This window comes from Acanthaster planci, linkage group LG11, assembly GCF_054643075.1.
Source record: "Acanthaster planci isolate LZ-2023a linkage group LG11, COTS_SCS, whole genome shotgun sequence".
NCBI lineage: Eukaryota > Metazoa > Echinodermata > Asteroidea > Valvatida > Acanthasteridae > Acanthaster > Acanthaster planci.
The window spans coordinates 10,073,512-10,090,568 of NC_141787.1; the positions used below are offsets into that span (position 1 = coordinate 10,073,512).

At 41.0% G+C, this 17,057-nt stretch overlaps 1 protein-coding gene across 3 annotated transcripts in view; it reads right to left on the reverse strand.

Annotated features, from left to right (window-relative positions):
* Positions 1–17,057, reverse strand: part of LOC110989110 (complement C3-like) — a 92,141-nt gene that overhangs the window by 10,739 nt on the left and 64,345 nt on the right. For all 3 annotated transcript variants that reach the window (XM_087143325.1, XM_022253252.2, XM_022253253.2), the window contains exons 16-31: positions 16,955–17,009; positions 14,684–14,752; positions 13,555–13,681; positions 12,653–12,893; positions 11,737–11,952; positions 10,443–10,554; positions 9,550–9,654; positions 8,900–9,088; positions 8,466–8,544; positions 7,453–7,615; positions 6,753–6,827; positions 5,368–5,536; positions 5,024–5,238; positions 3,695–3,856; positions 2,966–3,034; positions 1,759–1,892 (exon numbers count right to left, since the gene is read on the reverse strand). In XM_087143325.1, coding sequence (XP_086999451.1) covers positions 1,759–1,892; positions 2,966–3,034; positions 3,695–3,856; positions 5,024–5,238; positions 5,368–5,536; positions 6,753–6,827; positions 7,453–7,615; positions 8,466–8,544; positions 8,900–9,088; positions 9,550–9,654; positions 10,443–10,554; positions 11,737–11,952; positions 12,653–12,893; positions 13,555–13,681; positions 14,684–14,752; positions 16,955–17,009 — 2,180 coding nt within the window. The remainder of the gene's footprint in view (positions 1–1,758; positions 1,893–2,965; positions 3,035–3,694; positions 3,857–5,023; positions 5,239–5,367; positions 5,537–6,752; positions 6,828–7,452; positions 7,616–8,465; positions 8,545–8,899; positions 9,089–9,549; positions 9,655–10,442; positions 10,555–11,736; positions 11,953–12,652; positions 12,894–13,554; positions 13,682–14,683; positions 14,753–16,954; positions 17,010–17,057) is intronic.

The window sequence follows — 17,057 nt, forward strand, 5'->3', positions numbered from 1 at the left end:
TGCGCAATAAAGACAATCTTTTGTCAACAAAAAAAGAACAACAAATACAAAATTCCGTCAATGCATGGAATTCATATTAGCACTTTACTTTTCCAACCAGCGAAAGGAGGCTCAATTGACCCATGTATGACTCGATTCATAGACCTTATGTTGAATAATTCAGGTGTTGTAATGATGCAGAAACGTTTTATACTGTATTTCCTGTAAATGTCTAGTTTATAATCAGCTGTTGGTAGCAGAACCGGGTGTCCGCCGGCCCATCGGACTCTTGGGATCAGGGATTAACTAAATAGATCGCACAGATGTGAGTGAAACAAAACCAGGAATACTCTAACTGCAGTCTGGTCGTCCAACAAGTATCAAAACTGATCCATTTTCAAATCTGATCTCACTGTCGCTTTCATGAGAAGTTGTGCGGGACGCGTACTGAGTCTCAATTTTTACAAACAAATATTGTTACCAAATCATATTCATAAGGAATGCCGCATGATATAAAATGGCAGCTCCACTGAAGCAGACGTCAAGCACAGGAGCATCGCCAGGAATAGGAAAAAGTCTTTCCACGAGGAGTGGAGCTAAGCATTTACATGTATCAATAGCAGAGTAAGGGAGGTGTGGTTCAGAGAGCTATTTTCATGCAAATTGCTACATCAATCACTTTAGGTAATTGCAAAACCCTACGTTGCCAAACCCTATTCAAGACAGGGGTCGAATCTGATTAACATATTGGCGGGGCACATATAACAGCTCAAGTTTGCAGGCATTTTCAAATATGCAATTTAAAGGAGAATTTTCAGTGCTAGGACAACATGGATGTTTTAAACCAATGAGGCCTCGGTGCTCCTGCTCATGGCGGGTAGGTTTATTGTAATTGAACGGTTTATTTTACACCAAGCGAAACTTTTAATTGGCAGGTCACTGGTCTGCAAATGTGTTGCTAGATTGTGAGCTATTGATGCTGCTCTTGACTTGAAATCAAGTCGGTAATTGGCCGATGTGGTGCAGTTTAACACAACGCGGCAACGGTCGGTGCAATCTTGCCCCCGAATATACGTGTCCAGTGGTTCTCAAATACCGACTTGAATAATTTGCAAGCCTTTGTGTGCACAACATATGGGGCTTGCTACCGAAATTGGACGGAGCACTCTGATTAGCTAAGAATGCTGATTATGCGAATATTTATATCAGGGGCAGTTTCATTGGTTAGTTGAATGTTTATTAGCAACAACCGTGACAGTCTCGTTCATCGAAGAGTTTGTTTACATTATTCTAAAAAGATGATTTACCATAAAAGCATGATTTTTTTTACAAAAAAAGGTAATTAATAGATTTTTTCTTGAATGGTGATGTGTACTTTGTCTTTAAACGTCGTATTATTAATGCAAGATATGAAACTGGCACTAATCAAATGCAGACATTCCTACATGTCTGTTAAAGCACGAGCTACTATTGGCACTCTCAATGAAAATATACGAATATGTAGTACAGTTTCTGCATAGGCCTACACGATTTTAAGTCTAATGCTCCTCTAGCTCAGTTGCCGTAATGTTTGGTTTAAATCTGTTATGTTGCTTTGTCAATTTCTGACCGACACGAGGGAAGAAAACTTGAAAAATTCAATATCTTTATTTTGTAGAGGTCTCCCAGCTAATGTCTCTTACGTTTCTTTCTTTAGGGCTATTAGTTTAACACTGCTAATAACTGTTAATAGTAGGCCTACACAGAAGTCATTTATGAACGACAAACAGACATTTATACCTCACTCGTATGTCATAGGAAAAAAGTTCCCTTTCCATCAGCTGATCCTCCTCCGCAACCTCACCCACGTTCGCCTGTAGCTCAAAGTCACAACTGTAATAGTTGGGCTCAGCGATGTAATATGAAGCTTCAAACTGCACAATTGGGAGGAATTTGAATCAGAGTTGCTCAGAGCAAACAAAAGCTACAATAATATCGATGTACAGTTGAGATTTACTTGATAAAAACTTCACGTCTGCAAACTCGTTTCGCACGTGAGACAAGATGGAGCCTCACGACGTATCTGCTTTGGTGCTTACAACAATGTTATATTGACCTTATCCATCTAAGTTCCAAGTTCATTTTTACACAAGGTAAGCATGCATTGTTTGGGGGCCATTTCTAAATTACCGAATTTACTTTCTGAGTAAAGTTGAGACTCTGTGTGTGATGTAACATGCTGCATCCACTGTCCATGAGAAAGATATGGTTGCCGTGAACTATGAACTATTATCCGAATGGCTCTTCATACAGTTTTGTCGAATGCACAATGAAAACGGACATTCTGAGTTGAAAATAGATACCACGAAAAGTTTACAACTTGCAAGTCAATCAATTCTGAAATTTCGTTTTTCTGAAGCGGCTGTTCAGTTGTAACCGCAATTAATTTTGCATTCGCTATCGGAAGTACAATGTCTTGCTTGCGTATAATCGTGATAGTCAAAATGTGTTCATAAAATATCCGTGGCTGTGACATGAAAAGAGGGACACAAATATATTGTTTATGTGATACAGCTGATTTGTTTGAGAGACACAAGTTACACCTGCCCTGCTTTTCCGGGTCAAATATGACCCAAAAGGGGTCAGGCCCCATGGGACCCAGACTCCGGGTCAGTCTGACCCAGGTATTTTTAGAGTGTGCGGAAGTTGCTTTGCCACGATCTCGGCAAACAGTCAAGAACCTGCTGGATGAGCTTTTGCCACGTCTTGTTTCCAAAATGTACAAGATACTTATACGGATTTCTCCACAAAAGTGACGGTTGATTTTCTTTGGGTGCTGGTGAAAAACGTTGACGACTACAAAAGGATGGTCTCTCGCTGGCCTATTTAACTGACTTTCCGGTGTTCAAGCAGAAACACTGGAACTTTTTTTCATGGACCAATCAGCGACACACTATTCCATGACGTTTTCACTACAGCAGACGGCTTTTCTCAAAATGTGACTTACTTTAAACTGGCCAATGCCTGTTCCCTCGGTCGTGACGAACACATTGATTTCACCGCTGTTGTTTGGAATCTGGCAAAAAACATATTTCTTTTTTATGAGAACAGTTCAAGTGATGACGAGATTAAAAAAGTTTGACATCCAGTGAAGTTCACATTGCTATGGTTTGAGAGTCATACGCACTTTTTTCAACCAAAACGTGTGATTTTTTAAAGAGTTTTAAACGGGGAATAGGGCAATAAATATTTAGCACGTTGCCTTGTTCACGAAAATAGGACGCACGCCACCAAGGAAAAAATCAAAAGGCAAGAAACTGTATGGGCTAAGTTTGATGACCCCAAGCATTGAACCGAAATGTAATAAAAACACGACAGATTTTGGTGGGGATTTGTCATCGAATTAATACGATTACATCAGTTTGAATTGGGTATCAAAAGGAGGAAGACTTTTAAAACAGTACACCGACGGTATTTTCACATCAATGAAACTTGGCAGTGACTCGTGTACAATCTGTACCAAAGCTTAATTGTTCGGATACGTGTTAAGGAACTAACACGTACTATACGTTGTACGGAAAAGACTGCTTTTAAAAAGACTTCATTTTGCCTAAAGAGCTCCAACACTTTCGTGATATTGGAAATACATTCTTTTTTTCAGTGATGAGTTTCCAATATGCATACCTCTCTGCTTTATCTGTAGTGATCCAAGTACATTTACGAGAGAGCTACTCACATTTATAGTTCCTACTTGGGGCACAAGCGCGTTATCTGCATTCACCCTGAAGGTTTCATCGTAGTTACTCTCATCACACGTGACTGTGCAGAAGAAATCAATGTCCAGTTCTTGTACCCTATAAGCGTACACCGACAGGGCTTGCAGTGCCATGACGGTGTCCTGAAATCAAAAATGAATAATGTATCATATGTTTACACTTTTTCGGACTTTCCTACACGAAGCATCTTCACTCTCGACCTTTGGCCTTCTTCGTCTCATAAAAGATTTGACCTCCGTGTCTGTGCTGGCAAGCGGGAGTCTCAACGTCCATTGTACTTTCTGACCTTCACTCGGGGTCTATTTCATTGTAATCAACGGGTAAATAGACAATTACAATATGGCAGACTTGGTGCTTCAATGTTGCCTTGATATTATGTCTGGATAATTCAATGTACTGAACGAAAAATATTATTAACGACCCCATTTTAAAATTTAAAAAATGATATTTCTGAGGGATTCCTCCACTATTTATCTCAAGCAAGTGGAATCAAATGTTTGATTATCAAACTTCAATCGTAAACCAATGGTTAAACCAAATTGTCCATTTTCCTTTTCTCCTACAAGGAAGAAAATAATCTCAAACAAGCCTATGAATGCAAAATGGTGCATAGCCAAATGATTACGTAATCTGATTTAAAACTACAGCTCATGAGACAAAACATTCATTGGTTCCAAAATTAGACCCTTTGACGAGTCCTATAGGATAAGCTGTTGATGTTTTATGCATCTACAAAAATACTAGTCTAGGTAATAGATGTTCATTCTCATACAAGCGTCTCTTTAAGGTGTGCAGGTTCCACGATTAATTACGCAAGACGACCACGTACTGACCTCCAGACTTTGAACAATCACAGGGTGTCTCCTATAGTACATTTGGCCGAACAGACATGGTGCGTTCAAGCGTTAAAATTGGTGTTTGGGAAAGTTGTGTTTCTTTATTTTTCTATTATTGCTCTCGCAAAATTTGTTATATTTACTGTCCTCGAAGTTGATCAACATGCACGTATTCGTCCCCCTGTTACGCACGATTCATTGAAGCCGTCATGTGTGCACACTCAGCTGAAAACATTGACCGATCAATATCCTCAGTCACCATCCAGACGAAAAAATAGCTTTATAACGGCTCTGACTGGCCGATACAATGCATAGAATTTGCCGCATGCGCGAGTGTTTCAGACGTTAGTGAGGAGCACTCAACAGAGTACTCAGACTAAACTGCATAATTTATTTTAATACCTGAGATGTGACAAACAGAGCAAAGAGTTCGTTGACAATGTCTATACATACCTGAGAAGAAACAAATCCTCCGTGGTAATTTTCTTGATTGGTCAGCCACTTCACAATAGCGTGCGTGTACTGAATATCGCCTACTGTCAACAGTGCAAGCAAGGCGTAGCTGGTAGTCTCAACCTCGATGGCTTTCGGGCGACGGCTGTACCAGTAAGGTTTTGAGCCACCACCGAACGAGGAATCATCTGCCGCCCAGTAACGAGAGTCTGAGGCTTCACAGAAATAGGGCCTATATGAAACATTCCGGTCAACATTCAGCGAGTATTCCAAGTGAATAATGCGTCAGGTATGCACCTCAGTTAAACTTCGGTGTAGCTCGAACAAAATAAAGTCTGTTTTACCTTCATCATGTGTAGCAATATCTTTGAGCATTCGTATGGCATCCTGCACCCTGCTGCTGTTGGCAAGAGCCAGAGCATACGCCGTGATGGCAATGGCGTATGGGCGTGTCAACTCTTCCAATTCCGCCTCCAGGAAGGTAGCTGCAGCAGCAACAGAACTGTCCTTATCCTGAAAACATAAACAAAGAAGACGTCACTTGTTATAAGTACAAAATGGCAGGGGAACATAAACTGTAACAGGCACATTGGGCTATACGATATGGGTATCTAGAGGCAGTAGCCCAAATGCTGACTTCTGGCGAGCTGAAAGAAATTTTATCCCCAGCGAAAATTAGGGGCCTTTTGGAAATGATGAAAAGGGATTGGTCTCAACTTTACAAGATTGCATTTGGTTGATGATAAAATTGTGTAATGCTGCCACCGTATATACACGTCTGTTTAAGAGTTTTTGAAAAGGCTACCTAGCGTAAAGACCAAATTGGTTTTGCTTCAGAATGTTTCAAGATTTTTCTCAGAGTGAAACCTTTGTTTAGCCTCTGTCACCTGTTTGCTCAAGAGACACAATTTAATCGAGAGGTTTTCTGTACGAAGCTTGTTTGAGTATTACACCTCTTTAATTTTTTTCTGTTGACAATATTACACCTCTTTAATTTTTTCTGTTGACAAATATCACCGCGAGTAGTGCATATCAGTATGCTGGCCCATTCTCTTCAGCTAGTTAGTCTCAATGCTGCAATGGACAGAATCTGTATAGTACATGACAGACTTGGTTATGTGGCCAATGGCGTGAAGACATTACGTGGACTTGGTAGTTCATTAACGAAGCAAAATAAACGAAACCTTCAAGTGAAAGTGGCATTGACTGTAATGACCATAAGTATGTTGCAAAATGTGTTGAATCAAATTAGAATATAATGAGCTTAAGCCACCCTCAGAAGTACTGCAACATTTGCTGCTTGAAAATTTGTGCTCCCAAAATGGCGATTTGCCTTTTTCTTTTGGGGGGTTTCTCTTCTCTTTCCTTCTACTTGATTCATATTTGACGAAACGTTTGACCCGTAGCCAGAGCTTCCTTAATGTGTCTATCCTTCAACTCGAAATGCAAACAGATGAGGTGGAATCCGACTTAAAGCTATCAAAGATTTCCACAATGACGTCATACAAATTTCTTAATTACGAGCGAGGACTTCTGACTGCGTGCAGACACAGAAGCGAAGGTAGCCTTCTGGTACGAAACACTATAGAACTGATGGGCACGTTCCGTTGTTTTAGCAAACATTAGGCCTCTGCGCCGATAGCAAGCGTAGAACAACTTTAAGCTCAAATCCAAAAGGTCAAAACAGCCGGTGTGTTGATTCAAAGATAAATAACAGACCCAAACTCACGAATGTATCGCACTGGCATTCCAACAGCGAAATAAGAACGTATGCAGTCAGTGAAACTTTGCCTTGGACACCTCCCTGTGGAAAAGCATCATACCAGAATTATCATTACATAACGTATCACTAAATTAACAACCGTCATAGAACGTATCCATCTTTTTCGTAGGACCCGCTTTTTTGAAATCCCAAAACAAACGATCAAGTCAGATAGAATCGGTATTTCTCTCGGCACAGTTTGAAACACCCCTACTGGTATATTAGCGGGAATACAGTTTGCTTTCGTTGAAACGAGGGTGTTGGACTTACTTCATTTCGTATTCACCGTCTGAATGGAAAAGGACATCGTTCTATGAAATGGGACAGGCTATAGGTATGAATTGAATATACAGCATGTATATGAGCAACAACAGATCCATGTGGATGGAATTCTGACGTCTGAATGAAAAGCCGTGTGAGCACTTAAAGGCCACATTTTTAAAGCTACAATAATTCAAATGTTTACGCCCTGTGATCTAAAGCAGACTTAGGGCCGCGTGTTCTTATAGCTAAGGAGATAACTTGCCCCAAGCAAAATCAATAAAACTAATGGCAATAAGAACCAAACGCAGGGCTCAAAAGACTGCAGCTAGTTTTCACGTATACGACGATCATGGGTAGTTGACACATCAGAGTGGACTATCCCGACCACTGTAATACTACTCACGGTCATTTCTCTGTCAAGTACTCTGTAAACGTCACGAAACGACCCATCATCCGGACTCTGGGAACGAGTTATCAGCCATTCCATTGCCATACAGATTATTCCGTCGTCGATAAAGGCAAACTCCTTCGCCTGACAGAACACCTTCGCAACGAAAGCCGTTAACCTACGTCACATGCAAAACGTAAGCACAAAGACTGAAAGATACGCACTGCGCCTCAGAATCAAATCTTTAAATGTTTACCAAGTATACTCCTCCTTATCGACATACCTCGCAATACTGTACGGGCTTTTATGATCGAGAAACATTTTGCTGATAAGGAATTTCTGTAAAATTGAACCATCGGAATAATTTTCTTGCACATGCGGGCGTATGATAGGAAGTAAAGACGTCATGTGAACTTGCCTACGCCCACAAAACGTCTTCCATTGTCTGAAACTCAAGAGTTGCGCTAGAGCTTCGGGATTTATCACTAACAAAAGGAAAAGGAAGTTAGAGCGTAAGAAATTGAGAACTTATGCATGAAATTGAAGGGAGGCTCAAATAATTGCAGTAAGTATTAATGTGTGTTTGGTTTTGCCCTTCTCTGTAATCTTTTTTTATTTTTAGTTTAATCCATGTTATCAGACCAATTGAGTGTAACAACATAAGATGATTTGATTTTGTTGCATTTATTTTGCCTGCGCCAGAACGAGTTTAAAGATATCCTCAACATATCAAAGGATTCAGGCTCAGTAATACATTTGTGAATAACAAGAACACAGAAAACAAAAACCAGCGGGAAAGGGTATCTGTTTCCGTGACCTGCTTTCTGCTGTCACAAGATAATTTACTTCACTGTAAAACTCAATAACTACAAGGTGGTCCAAGTAAATTATAAAAACATGGCTGACAAAAAAGAAAGTGTGAACGAAAATTAATGAAACATCGATAGTGCACTAAAATGATTATACTGCACAAATAAACTTGTGTTATCTGGTTTAATTAGCATTAAACAGCATACTACTGCACTCACCACGTGCTGCTTTGGAAACTTGATGCCAAGGCAAAAAATGACCCGTCGCTCAAACGGAAGGTGAGCTCACGTGCAACGCCTGAGAAGACCAAAAAACATGAAAGAGTGAACAATCAGCATTCTATATCAACGACTTTATGAATGTTCCCAGTCATCATGTACTTCAATCTGATTCAGTGGACCTTGATCAGTCACCCAGATGATACCTCCTGGAATGGATGTGGTACGCAAACAATCAAATAAAATGCCAAGTCCAGTTCATCAGGCTCAACTATTGTCTAATAACTATATTAACACGTTTTTTCCTTGGTAGGTTTTTTCTTTTGCAAAATGTTGAATGTAGTTTTATCGATCGATCGATCGGGCGGATAAAGCTATTCTATTGGTGGATAATTCATGATTAATTCTGTTTAATAACTTCAGACTATTCTCACCGTTCACTATGTACTGCATTGAAGAGGTCTCCAGGTTAGCAGAGATTTGATAAGTGCTTTTGAGATAGGTGTAGACGTAGACATTGGGCCCTAGCCGCATCATGGTCTCCTCGCCGTTGCCCGTGGGGATCATCAGTAGGTTGTCAACACCTCCTATCACCGTTTCTACGACGCTTCCCTGCACTTTACCTGGGACAAAATTTACAAAACATCTATCAAATAAGATCCAATAGCGTGGTCACGCGACATTAGCAGTTGAGCAAAATATTTAACATGTAAATTCTTCGACTCATCACGAGTGACAACAATTAGCAGAATAATATAGCCCATGTTTCAATACATAGAATTGGGCTGGGGTCGTTTCTTCGGCATTATTCGGAAAGAATGGTAAAAAACTTAAGCAAGCCAGCCAGCTATGAGGACCTTTATACGCAATGTTCTAAGATGATCTATGTTGGAGTGTACATTGTATGTGTGCCCTTCTTACAGTTTCTGTCTTTTTTGTCAAAAAACATTTGTTCTTACTACCAAGAACAGGCTAACTTCATCGTAACAACCGGAGGATAAACTGACAATTTAGTAATTTCCTTGGTCTTTTTTGGAAGGAGGAAGCCTGTGCGCTAAAGACAACCGTGGAACTGTACACCTACCAAAAAGACTCATCCGAACCCTGTGGGTACCAGGGATTGCATTTCTGTTGATAATGTATCGAATGAAGTCCACTTGATAGATGCCACCATCGTCCTTCCAGTTCTCTAAAACAGCAATAAATCGTATGGAAAACGTTGAAATACGTAAATTGCTAACACCCTGAAATAACCCAAAGGAGTACGGGTTCATTTTATCCTTAAGCCTACTCCAGTTGCGTGCATTAATTGAACTCCATTCCATTGTGAAATGAGGAAGATGGCAGTAAAACAGATCACGCCCCCCAACACCTGAAATAAAAAAACATTGTATGCAAACTGGAATTTATTTGCCCATGAACTGCAACTGTATGCTGCAAACAAAAGTCAAACATATCATGAGCGGTAAGGAGGCCTTACCCCAAGAATTAAGAAGGAACCCTCATAAATGTACAAGGAAAGCTACTACAAGAAAAATACTATAAATAACGCCTGATCACTTTGTCGTGTAGGTTATCGACATGCAACATTTTCTCAAAGGGTGATGCAAGAGCAAGAACCGCTGGATTGGAGTTGAAAATTGACAGCACCATGCCGAAATAAAATCAGTGCCCAAGTAGGGCCAGCTTGTGAAGGATCCTTAGGGACACAGAGAAAGATCAGCAAGGGTGAATATCATTTAAAGTTTTTTACAGTTTCAACATTTTAGATCGAACTAAACTGACGATAAAGAACTTTTCGAGACTTTGAGTAATTTCATTTTTTTTTCTATTTATTTGCTTTATGTACAAGGGAAGCAAGGGAAACAATTGGGGAAATTGTCTCAACAGGCTCGCCAAAAAAACCTCACTGTGCTAAAAACCCCAGTTGGACAATTATAACTGGTTGTATCAATTATCTTTTGTACTTAACCGTACGCATGTGATAATAGTGTTGCTCTTGGCCCACTCGCTCGCTTCTCTGTGACCCACGGCTATTCGCTGGATCCAGAGTCAGTGGAACTACAACCTCTTTCTTGGTTCCCTCAGGCTGTGAAAGAAACAAGAGAGAGAGAGAGAGAGAGAGAGAGAGAGAGAGAGAGAGAGAGAGAGAGAGAGAGAGAGAGAGAGAGAAAGAGAGAGAGAGAGAGAGGGGAGTTGAACGCTTTTGTGTTTTGTCGGGTTTTGAAAAAAAAAACTTCAGGGGTGTGTACGACATTAACACCAGTGAAATATAACTTAATCAGACCTCCGAGGATGACTTAAAGTTGTACAATGAGTTCCACTCTAAATTTCCGAGTGGAAGCAGAGCCTGATCGCTTTAAGAAAAAGGTCCGCAGCAAGAGAATGATGAAGTCATGGTGTATTGAACATCGATTTCCTTTCCATCTTTTTAAACTGCTGAAGACGAAAGGGAGTGCTAACATTAAAAGGTTTGATGCATCCATCGCCATTCAATGTTAACGCGGTAAGGGAAATATGTATTGCATTGGTATGCTATTCATCGTTAACATTACATGTCATAAAGAAACATCAGATGTGGCCGAATGTAATACCGAGGCATAGTTTTGCTCATTATACATGAGTTTCTTAATCGGGAATCAAGGCAAATGACCAGATTCGTTTCACGTGGTAAAAATTCAATTCAGAGGCAAAACAGACCTCCTCGATCCAAAATCGCGCCGTGTCCACCCGGCAGTATCTTGGAAAAGGCAAGATAATGATTCGGAAAAGAATCGGTAAGTGATACCCAGTGTTTCTCTCAGACCTTTCAGTCTAATAGACTTTATTACTGAAAGTCTAATAAGTTATCTGGCAATCAGAGAAGGTTGATGTAGTAATTATGACTTTTGTGCCATTGTTTGCTTTGAAACTTTTTGAGCGAAGAGGGATGACAAGACTCAAGAAAAGAAAGTTTTTAAGCTCCCTTTACTCTCATCATCCTTATGATAACCGTCATATGAATATTCCACAGCTAAAAGCAATTTTCTTTCGGAAAGTTAGACTTGGGTCAGCTTTGCAGAAGTGATTTCAGTAGTGCGACCGGTATTGGACCGTCTACGTTCGCCTTATAGTTATTTTCGTTCGTTTCAGAAGCAGTTGGTGTTGGAGCTAGGATGGGAGACCTTCAAGAAAAATTTACCGATTTTATACCTGTGCATTCGCCAAACGATCAAGGAGAGTAAAACTTTTCTTTCAGACACAAGAGCAAACATACAAAGTAACAACTTACTCGAACGGTCAAGTGCTTTACGACGCCATTTTGGTATACTCCCGTCGTATCAACGGCAACAATTTCTATGGGTATGTCCTTGACCTCGAGTGGCATAATGACGAACTTGACAGAGGCGGGAGCACTGGGTGTAACCTCGATGAGTGTGCCGTCTGAGTATTCTTCTGGTTGAGCCACTGAGCATAGTCCGTCCTTGCCTTTCAAGTAGACAGAGACCTGACGCCGAATTGAAAGCATGAGAGGTGAGTTGCTAGTTAGGAAACATTTTGTAGGGATTCACAGTAATTACTTTACAGAAAGGAGACATTCAAGAGGGGCAAGGGTTTCCCCAGGGGCTGTTTATAACCCTCTGCACCCCCTTGGCTCCGCCACTGGTTTCAACGGGACAAGTTGAAATTGCAATGGGGGAGCTGTCACCAAGCAATCTGTAGTGTGTCAATGTGCGTCACTCTTTGGCAGGTTGCCAGAAAGAGCTATTATAAAAACATCCTTCTCGACCATCTCCCCAGACAGTTTGACTACTTCACTTGTCGATACGGCCGTCTGTCCTTCATACCATGCCTGTTTCATGATTATCGATATGACCTAAAAAGGATCAGAAACAGTGTCGTAACTGCTGGGTAAACTATTTCTATAGAGGCCCCATTAGGGGGCGGCTTGTTTTCTGGAGGGAAGAATGAACTCGTTGTCAAGGAATGAATGGTGTAACGCCGACTAAGGCTACCCACCCCAAATTGTTCCTGCTCTAATTTCTGAGCCAGGTAGGTGGCAGACGAGAGGCACAGGTTTCGAGGGGGGCTGCAAACTCTTCTTGGTAACGTCACTGATCAGCAAGAGTAAGCTGAGTCTCTGTATCCATCTCAAAAATGCAGCAAGCAATTCATTTTCCTAAATATGAGCCAAATAATTGACTTGCCTCGAAGGGGCGGTCGGCATAGTTGAACACGGTCGCGACGATCTCGATCTGCTCGAAACGCAGGACCGAGTAGGGCATGCTGAGGTCGAGGAAAAACGGAGGGCGGACTTCCAGTTTGATCGGGTTGGCCACACACAGGCCAAAGTCTGCAGAGACTGCGACTGCCTCAATGACCCAGGTAGTGACACTGTCAGGTAGAGTAGATCGGTGTAGCGTTTCACCGGTTTCTCCTTCAAAGGGTCTGACAAAACCATGGGCATGCAAAGGAAAACCGGTTAATACTAGACGCTAAACTGCAATGACTTCATTTCTCATCTCCGCTTACAAAATAGAATCTTCGTCTGGGCTCTATTACCCTGATAAAAACTACTGGTGGTCACAATAAGTCAGGTGGCCTTGGAGAAGTGTTCGAAGGGTGTGGGACCATGGGCGTATCCATTTCCATCGGAATGCGTCTAGGAATGTGGTTAAATGCTAACCGAATTTCACAAAGCTTAACGTGTACCCTAAAAAGGTGCTTAGCTATTAACTGCATTCCAAAACTAATTTTAATAAACATGTCGCGGGTTTAATCTGTTAAAACAGAAAGTATTTCTTCCCTTAAGCTGTTATTACGCGTGATTCGAACTTCTACGACAGACTGATGTCTAACGTTGATAACCATTAAAGTCGGAAAGAAACTTCCTTTTAATGTTTCTGTCGATCCACAGCACCGCTAAAAGAAATCGTTCCAAAGGATTTTCTGTTGCTCTTCTCTTTGCTCTTCTCTTCATATTGAAGCCTGAATTTTTGCCTTATGTCGTGAACACTGGGGGTGAGAGGGCTTTTCCTCAAGCGGTCAAATGGTGGACAACATGTATGTCCATCTTACACGAAAAGGGTCTGAGTTGTAGACAGCTTACAAGAGTTCGACTTCCTCAAACATCCAGCTCTCCGGGAAGGCCGACTGGATACTGACTGCCTGCAGATTGACCCAAGATGCATCGTGGACACTGGATCTACCTCTGGAAATGCTTTCAAACTCCCTCACTGAAATGAAAGTAGAAAATGTACAGGTAGGCCTACTTCGAGTACTTTGTAAATCGCTTAAGAATGTCGGGCAAAAGATCAAAATGCAATAGAGCCTTCAGAATACAAGCAATCATTCTATGAAGATTGGAAAAAGGATCATTACAATATTCATGATGCAGCTCAGTTTACTAGTCTGGGAGGCCTTTGTCAAACATCCCACGTCGAACGAGTTGAAAGCCACAATAAGTCCACCAGAATGACCGTAGTTACGGAGTGTTTGAACTGCTACACGAAGCCATGCAAAGTCTGTGGTGCTACATTGGTATTGATTCAACACGCTGGACGTTATCAGATGACATAACCCACTCTGGTGAAGTCCACTGATAACACAAAGGTTATTTACATCAACACCACAGTTTCTGCAGTGGTGGCTTTCCATGAGAAGAGCTTTGGAACGAAGAGTTCCACCCGTACGGTTTACTTTCAGTGTAATCCACTGACTCACCCTTCACCCAAACGTTAGTATCTTTCAACTATAAAGTTGCAGGCCAACCAAGGAAACCAGTGCAACAACTTTTATTTCGAAAAGTTTACATCGTTGGGGCCTTCTGGTTAGTCAGCTGGTTGGCTTGTAATTTTGCGGGCACCGAAGAAAAAGACGATGTAAGTATATTTCCTTCGCTAACTTCCAGGAGATGGATGTTGGATACCAGGCATAATTAAGAAGATAGTAGGCGATCTGGTTCCTTAGACATATACCTCATGAAAACAGAAACTTACATGCATACAAGTAATGTTCGTCAACATATGTCAAATGAGAGAAAACAGAGTGTTAAGACGGTGTTTTTTTCATTCAACTGATTCCTACTGAAAATTTAATTGTATTACACTTATTACGGTGCCCACGAACACGGGAAGTTCGTCACATTATGTAAACAAGATCCTTTTTCAATATAATTTGTTGGGATAAAACTGGCATTTGTCTTAAAGTATTATTTTGGAGCATCGTCTGACACTTACAAATTTGTTCTCCTTTGTTATCACTTGTAGATCTTCGGACCCTCCTGTTTTCAGCCGTACAACCAAGTGCTTTATCAACATAAATGATGAAAAGAAACACACATAACGGGTTTGCCCTTACCCAACATATATTAATAAGCACTGTATGCTCAGTGCTTGTCCGAGAGCTTGCGAAAAAACCTCACAAGGTACCCGCTGCTTCATTTGACTCAGACCGGCCAGCCGACCCGGCAAGCTCGGTGGTCGAGTGGTTAAGACATCTGCACTAGTAAGCAGGAGGTTATGGGTTCGAGTCCCACCCGAGTAAGCTTGTGAGGTTTTTTCGCAAGCTCTCGGACAAGCACTGAGCATACAGTGCTTATTAATATACGTTGGGTAAGGGCAAACCCTTTATATATAATTAACATCTCCCCAACGCAAAAATACATCTTGAAAAAAGAAACACACATTCAGAATCTTAACTTCAGTATTTCTTTTGAAACACTCTACCTCGGTACGTCCATTCCATCCCACTAAAAAGTGGATGAACAGCGTACGTGCAAACGCTGCATGATTGACTAGTTTATTTTGAATAGGTAGACAAGAATTGAAGCTGTGCATGGTGGAAGTACTAAATTAAACTAGGTAAACTTGTGATTGCAGCATGTAGAAGGAGGAATATTTTCTTTGAGTGTGTGGTTCTGAGAAGAACCGATGGTGAATACTTTACGTTCCGAATAGTATGCTTTGTTCGTCATAAGGAGGGTGACGGATAAATTACCATCACTACACTATACATCATTACCATCACAACACATCATACGTCGTGACATCACTGGAAAAAGGTCTATAGCTAGTAAGGATTATTATTGAGTGTATTTTTTTAATCCCAACTCCTTTTTTTTGCATTTCGTCTTGCCTAATTTTTTGGGGCCTTCAGGATTCTTTTCATGCAAGGAAATATCACTCACTTTAAACAGTTATACTAACTTGAGCTTAACTTATTAGCCTGGCACTCACAACATATAATACAATATCATATGACCTATATATTGCTTTCATATTTCGAATGTCGGGATTTTGCTGAAAAGGTTGGTAGTAATATTTGCTGTCTGCTGCTTTCCATTTTGGTACAACGTCAACGCTTTGAGTGGTTATGTGAAACGTCAGGTGCACAGTTTAATGACGTCATGACCAAAAAAGTCCCCTTTACAGTATCCAAGCACCGTCAGTACATTAGGGGAAAAGGGTGACAACGTAACAAACGAAAAAAGGGATTCATCCAGTTCGGCTTGCCTCCAGTTGAAATACTCCGACGAGTAAGCGTGCCTCAAGCTGAGGCACAAACACATGATTTGTATCACATGACATCAATCCAACGCAGCAGCTGGCCCACACTTTCTGACATTGTAAAATCGTCCCATCCACTCCTTTTAGAGGGGGTTTCACTCACAGGATTAATTTAGCATTGGCCCAAATTTGGCGGGAAGATACCCTCTCCTCAGATCTCCCATATATTTGTGTACAAAAATGCCTTTCCCCTAGTGACAGTGTAGCATGCCACTCTGCAGTAATTTCAATGCCCTGGATGAATGCCAAACTGCAGGATAACCTTTGGGAATGAGCCAAGCCAGGCTTGTTATTGTGGTCTTTCGATGGCCCAGCCGTCCGCAGCAGTGAGGTTTTTTGTTGGGATACCCTTTTGAATTGTATTTATTTGACTAAATATTGATGAAAGGAAGTCATAGAGACAGCAAAAATGCTATGTATAGTGCCTAATTAGACAGTGTGACTCAGAGTGAGTCACGCTCCCACTTCCACGTATAACGAAATATTGCCCACCCTTCGAAGGGTTAAATCCATATAAAGGGGTCTCTTGGGTTAGGACAAAGATTCCCATGCACGTGGCCAAGGGATCATGCAGCCTCATCTTTGCTTTTATCAAGATATTTTTAAGCACAAATAATCATAGCCCACAGATAAGTTGGATCATGGTTGTCAACTGCATCATTCAATCTGTTGGGTCAAAAGCTAATTAGCAGAGCTTTTGACTTCTGTTATTTCGTGTTGAGCCTCATGTCCTCCTTGACTATTGAACAAAGCCCCTCCCTCGACGAAGGCAGCAAAAGCCAGGGAGAAATTATATAAGTGTTGTAAGCCTGGCGAGTTATGTTTTTTGTGATTTGGAAAAACAAAAGGAAAATTGAGAGCCTGATTACTTGGATCTGGTCTGTATCAACTGAGATTGATGGAACACGAGTGGTTATTTGCACGTGACTTTTAACATCATACCTTCTCTGTACGGAATATCAAGGTTTGCATTCGTCAAAACAGTTACTCCAGCGTCCTAAGCATATAAAAGCAGAGAAAAAGAAAATTCGTTTTGAAGCATTCA